The sequence below is a fragment of the Sinocyclocheilus rhinocerous genome, unplaced genomic scaffold, assembly GCF_001515625.1.
Source record: "Sinocyclocheilus rhinocerous isolate Xijiao unplaced genomic scaffold, SAMN03320098_v1.1 scaffold263, whole genome shotgun sequence".
In the NCBI taxonomy this organism is placed as follows: Eukaryota; Metazoa; Chordata; class Actinopteri; order Cypriniformes; family Cyprinidae; genus Sinocyclocheilus; species Sinocyclocheilus rhinocerous.
This window is the reverse complement of record NW_015645086.1, coordinates 1,816,937-1,823,975: the sequence shown is the minus strand read 5'-3', so window position 1 is coordinate 1,823,975 and position 7,039 is coordinate 1,816,937. Positions and strand designations below refer to the sequence as shown.

The 7,039-nt window shown below is 37.4% G+C and overlaps 1 protein-coding gene across 1 annotated transcript in view; it reads right to left on the bottom strand.

Annotated features, from left to right (window-relative positions):
- Positions 1 to 5,167, bottom strand: part of LOC107705717 (GPI transamidase component PIG-T-like) — a 9,899-nt gene extending 4,732 nt beyond the window's left edge. Inside the window, exons 1-11 of the mRNA XM_016509145.1 lie at positions 4,764 to 5,167; positions 3,657 to 3,834; positions 3,383 to 3,510; positions 2,700 to 2,800; positions 2,516 to 2,602; positions 2,343 to 2,430; positions 1,880 to 1,977; positions 1,550 to 1,706; positions 1,108 to 1,308; positions 414 to 579; positions 151 to 234 (exon numbers count right to left, since the gene is read on the bottom strand). Coding sequence (XP_016364631.1) covers positions 151 to 234; positions 414 to 579; positions 1,108 to 1,308; positions 1,550 to 1,706; positions 1,880 to 1,977; positions 2,343 to 2,430; positions 2,516 to 2,602; positions 2,700 to 2,800; positions 3,383 to 3,510; positions 3,657 to 3,834; positions 4,764 to 5,127 — 1,652 coding nt within the window. The 5' untranslated portion in view covers positions 5,128 to 5,167. The remainder of the gene's footprint in view (positions 1 to 150; positions 235 to 413; positions 580 to 1,107; positions 1,309 to 1,549; positions 1,707 to 1,879; positions 1,978 to 2,342; positions 2,431 to 2,515; positions 2,603 to 2,699; positions 2,801 to 3,382; positions 3,511 to 3,656; positions 3,835 to 4,763) is intronic.
- Between the last annotated feature and the right edge of the window lie 1,872 nt (positions 5,168 to 7,039).

The following is a 7,039-nucleotide window of genomic DNA, read 5'->3' as shown; positions in this document are numbered from 1 at the left end:
AAGTGATGCAATGCTACATTTCTCCACATCTGTTCCGATGAAGAAACAAACTCATCTACATCTTGGATTGCCTGAGGGTGAGTACATTTTCAAAAAACGTTCATTTTTGGATGAACTATTCCTTTAACACCAAGGCCGCTTCATACTTACAAACTGCTAAACAATGGTTGATCTTGTGTGAAGTTGGTGCTCATTGCAACCATACTTGGCACAAGGGCACTGACGACAGAGGACCTGCAATAACATATTGATGGTACATCAATCAGATATAGGGAGTGGCACACAGGATGTGTAACAAATCCATCAACAACAATTATTCCTTTGTCAAGAATTGCAAGAGAAGACAAAATCCTGACTTGCAAAAGAACCTGGAGGTGAGATCTTTCAAAATACTTGATAAGCAAGTGTCTTACCCAACGTAGAAGCCGTGGTTGGGATCAGGTGTGTACTCAGTCCATTTGAGCAGGGCCCTTTCAAACTGTACAGTGACCTCTGTCATAGAGTGAGGGGGTAACTGGATCAGCATCTCCAGTAGATGAGGACGATGGCGGTCTTTAGCAGGCTGATAGTGAATGTAACCTACAGGAGAAGGCACAAAGTTCAATGAAGTCTGTATTCTCTGTGCTCCTAAGCACAGGACTTGTTCTGTCCAATAAGAATGATTAAAAAAAAGTATAGTTCGTAATGGCTTTAAACTTTTTTTATTGTGACTACTTACTCATTTTAAAGAGTGTTGAAACTTAACTTTTACCAGCAATTTTCTGTTTCGGGCTCGTTCCCTCCCCAGACGTTTTAACTTCCCCTCTACAATTGATTAATAAAAATTGATCAAATCAAGAATGTCCTGATTGGTATTTCACATTTTGGATTTGGTAAAATACATCTTATATATAAAATCCTGAAAGAAGAAATATTTAGTCATTTTAAGTAAATTTATATTATAGCAAATATAGTAAATTTCAAGATGATTTAAGTACTGGTAGTCAAAAGTGACCTTAATTGAAGAATTGCCCTAAAACAAGTGATAAATGTATTGAAAGCACACATAAAGTTTGGAGTACACAATATATTTTGCACCAATACTAGTGTGGGTCTGTGTCTACTCACTGGGCTTGTTATCACGGGACTTGCTGGTGACTGTCAGGGTGTGAATGTACAGTTGCAGGTACCAGGGCACTGAATCCATTAATAGTACAGGAAAAGCCCGATATGGGTGGTTATTATAGATGACGGTGTGGATTTCCCCTGTCTGCAGCCCAAAACCAGCCACGTAGCGCTCTGCATGCAGCAGAGGACGCAGCATATCTCCTAAAGCACAAGGTGAAAGAACCATAGAAGATGTTGGCATGACTGGTCTATTAACAGACGGAAGTTTTATGCACCAAGAGCTTGTAACACTCCAAAGAGAAAGAAAAAATTGAAATCGCATCATATGACCCCTTTAAGATTGTCACTTTGTAACAATAACATAAATAGTTCTTCAGAATAATAACCATGCAAAAAACATCAGAAGCATCAGATAGACTCCACCTATGAAATGCATTCATACCACTGTCTCCTTTCCAGCGCAGCAGGAGATTGAATGAACGTAACTGGCCAAATGTCTCAGCTCTGGTCAGGTCATATACCGAATATGTCCTGCGATCTCCCAGCACCACAGCTTGGCTGAGCAGAGGAGTGGCAGGACTCAACTCAAACAGCTCCCCCTGTTGGACAAATAGCACAACACTCAAACTGACTGAAAACAGCAGTCAACTACAGTGGAAAGTTATGAAATGAATTTTAGAATTTAAAAAGCTTCTTAGCCAGTTCTATTTCCCCATTTACAGAAACATTAAAGCATCACAGAGCAGAAAGTATTTTACTGTTTCTGTTTCACCTCAGGGTTGTCTGTGATGTCCACATAGACTTTACTAGACGAAGCAAGAGGACAAGCCTCTGTCAGAGTTCGAGAAAACATCTTAAACAGGGACCATTCTGTGAAAAGATGAATATAGTAATTAATATACAGATGGACTGAGCATATTATCAACTTTCTGTCCTTAGAAACCACACTGAATTTCAAAAATAAGGTTCACCAAAGCTTTTGCAAAGTCAAGGCCATTTTTATGCTTTTATGAATTTTTTTTTAGATTTCACCTTTTTTTATTATCTTTAAAAATGTTTCATTTGTGTTTCATGTGTCTCACTTTCAAATGTTTCACTATGTTCTCATAGTGAGAAATGTTTTGAAAGCATCACAGTTTTTCCACACTCGAGGTAAATCAATCTACAAACGGCTAGTTGGCACACTGAAATAAAGGGGGACCTCTTCTAACATCAAACATTCATTTATTACTCACCCTTTTTGCCTTGGCCTGAAGTGTAGTGATCAAACACAACATTGAGAGTTTGTCTCAGCTCCCACGCTTTACTTGTGCATTGCTCATCCTAAGAGAGAAAATCTGAAGAGTCAGGAATGCATAGTATATATATAATCCATTATTTTGTTTAAAAAATTTGAAAAGAAGCTTGCCTGACAGATGGGTCTGATGTGAACAGCCTGGGAGTGGAAACTGCTGTGAAACAGCTTCTCTGACTTCATGAGAACCGCCAGACCTGCCTGGAGAAAAAAAAAAAAAAAGAGCAAAAACATAAATTAATTAATTATTGCCTTCTTTAGAATGACCAGTTATTAAATTGCAGGTAATGATCTGAACCTTAGAACCACAAGGGAGAAGCTTCTTCCAGGGTGTGAGATTCTCAGTGCAGACGATTTCACGTGGTAATGTGGCGTAACGTAAAAAACGGTGATCTGTAGCTGTGTGGAGAGGAAAATATCAGGCACATATCAAAGAGAGATTAAACTTTACTTTGTTGCTTTAAAAACATAGTGTGAACTAATTGGGTGAATTTAAATAAAGAACTGCACTACAACTAATCATCTGCTAATGTGACATTAACTGAACCCTAAAGGTATGTTCACACTGAAAACGATTAAAGTTGCGATGTAATAGAAGTCGCAGCTGATCTTTTCTTCTGTACTGTGAAATACATTAAAGAAAAACAGATTATTTTGCACTTGGTTCAGTCAGTTTGTTTTTGATTGGATGGAGGCAGAACTGAATGTAAGATTGCAGTCAATTGTAAGAAAGGGGCAGGGTTTAGGTGGACTAAATAATAGGAGTCCAACATATTTGACAAGAAAGAAGTCTGTCGTTTCACTAAATAACTGACAATTACAAGGCCAAAAAAAAGAGAGAAAAGAAACATGCATGGTTGAAACGCTCACAATAACATGCATTTAAAATTTTTTAATTTAAATCAGTGCAGGTTGGCAAGAATGAATAATCTCCGGTTGCTCAGTGTGAATGCGTGATATAATTAGCAGAAAGGGTCGTACCATTTCCCAGACCCAGCGGTTTAAAAGAAGCACTGGGCTGTACAGTGTTGGTCATGTCAATGAAGTTCAGAGATGCACAGAAGATTCCAGAGAGGACATTGGTAAGCTCCTTCCAGTTTCCATCCACACTGAGAATTGAACAAAATTCAGTGGACAGTTAGTTCATTATGGAGTTACAATTTATTCTGTCCAAATTGCAGAATAAAACAAACGTGCTTATAAATCAGGGGCACTTCAGTTTTCACAGTTAATTTGAGCACATATAAGTACTCACTCGCTCACTGTGTCGTGGAACCACACCCACAGCTCTGCTCCAGGTGGAGAGGGGATGAAGGGCTGCCCCCACTGCATGGTCCTCCAGAAGCCCTGGGTGAAGGAGATGTGCAGCTCTTGCACTGAAAACTTGGAGAGCACTTGGCCGAGGGATTTGGGGAACAACCGGTAATGAGAAACTGTGGGCAAAAAAGACAAATCATGCAAACAAATGTTAAGACTTGAGGTGATACTTGGTAAAAATGGCTGGGCAAGGATCAGCTCTTCATGCAAACGTTTACTTCTGTGGCAAGCATAATCAGAACAGTGTACAGACCAAAATCTATTCATTTCATTCATATTTTAAATACTGTACCATGTTTAATTATATTCATTAGGCCTATTCGTTTTTTTTAATACTATACCATATTTAGTTCATTAAGTCTATTTTATCCATATATAAAACACTACATTTAATTTGATTAGATTCGACTACAAGGAATTACACTTGATGATTAAAATTAATAGACTTTGTTAATAAAATTAAGTATGGTGTAGTGTTTAAAAATATGAAAAAAGAGAATAGACTCAGCAAATAAAATTAAGTATGGTAAAGTATGAATAAAATGAATAGACTTTGTGAGTAAAATTAATTTTATCAACCCAAGTCTATTAGTTGAATTCATAAACACCACATTCTACTGCTTATTATCGTAAACGTTTTGATCTGAAGGCTTGTTTAAATGCTTGAAACTAGTTTTTGTGGGAAAATATAAATTGTCTACACATGATTTCTTTTACAATTTCTATTCATTCAGACAGACAGTGAAAGAACTGCAGCTAATAATTGTCCAGCAAACATGTGAACTCCTTCATACCGTGTAAAAGGCATGCCATGATGCACCTTATGAAGGAGCTCCAAGTGTGCAGAGCTGTGGGTGCTACATTGAAATTGAACTGAAACTCATTTCCTATTCCTCCATCTCTGTTATTTCACCATTTTGACGACGTTACAATTGTTATTATTTAATGTGGGAAACAAAGAAATGAGTAAAGGTGTCAATTTGACTGCTATTGTACAGATACTAATTCTGTGTGATGGGACACTTCCACAGCAATGACAACTCACCCTTCTTCTGTCCCTCTTGCAGGAAGTCAGTGTCCCACAGTGTGCGGAACTGGAAGCTGGCATAAATGTCTCCGGAGTGCAGGGGCCGGATGACCAGCTCCTCCTGAAACTGATCTTTCGCTGGTGCAAAAGTCTCGCCGTTTTTCGTGCCGTCGCTTCTGTTCACCTCAACATCAGTCGACTGCCACTGCCTTTCATTCATATCCTCTCCAGCAACACTGCCATCCGTATTAACCTCTGAAATGCGCCGTTTTGTTGCTGTATTATCGTTTGCTTTTTCAAGCGTGTCACAACTACTGGGGTGAGCTAAACTAGAAAAAATTAAAATGCATACTACAGACAAACCGCACCTGTGCGCTGCCATTTTTGCCACAGCTTCCTTTGGTGCACACACTTCCTGGATGTGGTTGACAGCATTGACCAATCAGAGAAGTGTATGTAGAAATATGACCAATGGGAGACGGGAATCAAATTTTTTTATTTGTTATTTTTTTGGGGGGAATCTAAAATTTTCTCAACAAGAGAAGATTTAATTTTTATTGTAAATTCCGCGCAGCAGAATAAATAATAATATTAAAGTATCATCATTTATGTTAAATAACAAATGCTAGATTAACTTTATTGTTCAAATAAGCTCATTACCATTGGACTGCTGGATTCTAATGGTATTATTACAAGGGTTCTGATGTTATAAATAATAATTTAGTTATTAATAATAATTTAGTAAGTTATGAGGATCCATTCTTACAAGAATGCTGCTTAGACTTTATTAGTTACATTCACTGTCACTACACGACTCTGCCGGCGGTGTCGCTCTTGGATGCTGTATCCAAAGATTCATAATTTTAATTCAATAATAATAATAATTTATGCATTTAGCAGACGCTTTTATCCAAAGCGACTTACAGTGCATTCAGGCTATACATTTTTTTTTACCAGTATCATCATATTAATTCAGTGTTCCTGTGGCAGCTATTAATAACAACTAATGACATGTAATTAGGCATTCACTTTAATAAGAACGCTGCTTGGATAATTTCACGGTAACTACACGACTCTGTCTGACTCTTGACAGTGTATCAAGATCCAGTGTTTCAAATCCTTTTAATTCTTTTGCTTTAAAAGATTCGTTCAGCTTTGTTCGTGGCCCTTTCTGCAGAGTTAACCCAGTGGGCAATAAATGCTAGCTTATACCTATTCAGAATCAGAACACAGATCAATCGCTGTCTGGCCCTTTTGGCGTCCCATACCCCCAACATCTGTCGGGAGCAGACCGGAGATAATTCTACATGTATTTTTTAATGTCAGCCTCTGACGATGATGGTTTTGACCGATGTACAGCACCTGAATAAAGATAGAGACACTTGTATCACTCATTTTAAGTCATTAAAATACAGTATACATATCTATGGCTGTTTTCCAGGACTTAAGTTTCAAAAAGTCAAATTCAAATTTGACCCCTCCTTAGCAAGAAGGTCACTGCAGATATTCTTTACAACTTAAAACTATGTGAAGCTAGATTATACAGTAACTTATAAGTTCAACCTGCCATACCAAAAAAGACCACAGGGAGATGCCAAAGGACTGCATATGGCCACTATACGGTAGGGGTGTGCGATATATATCGTCTGCGATAATATCGTAATTGTTGTTTTAGCGATGTGCAATTTGACATTATCGAGTATTTTGCAAAAACCAAACAAAACACCACTACAGAGTGCACGCATTCATTACGTGAAGTCTAGACTAGAGCACGTGCGCATTAAGAATGTGTTCTTTCACTGCATGATTCAGTCTATTAAAATGCATTAAGACTGATCACAAAATTCAAGATATGGGGCAGAAAATGTGTGTGTATATATATATATCATTTCATATAGTTAAAATTACACGAAGAGTGCTGTTTTTTGTTCAAAAATAAGGATGATTGTGATATTGATTTTATACAACAGTTCAATAAACAATAAGTTAATATTAAGAGACTTACGATTTAGACACCATATTGCCTGTTTTTGCTCCATTTCGCCAACAAAAAATAATTCCAAACAGCTACAGCACTGTTTTTTGCGTCTCTGAGCAACAAGACGATGTTTAGTTCCTGAATGAATCAACCGTTAAATGATTCGGTTCAGACAATAAAAAAATGGCTTTATTAAAGGTAAAATTGGCCATAAAAGGTAAAAATCAATTTAAACTTATTTGAAAAGATTCATTTCTATCACTGATGTGAACTGACCACACAGAATATGAAGAATATCAAAAACTGCAGCTGTCCA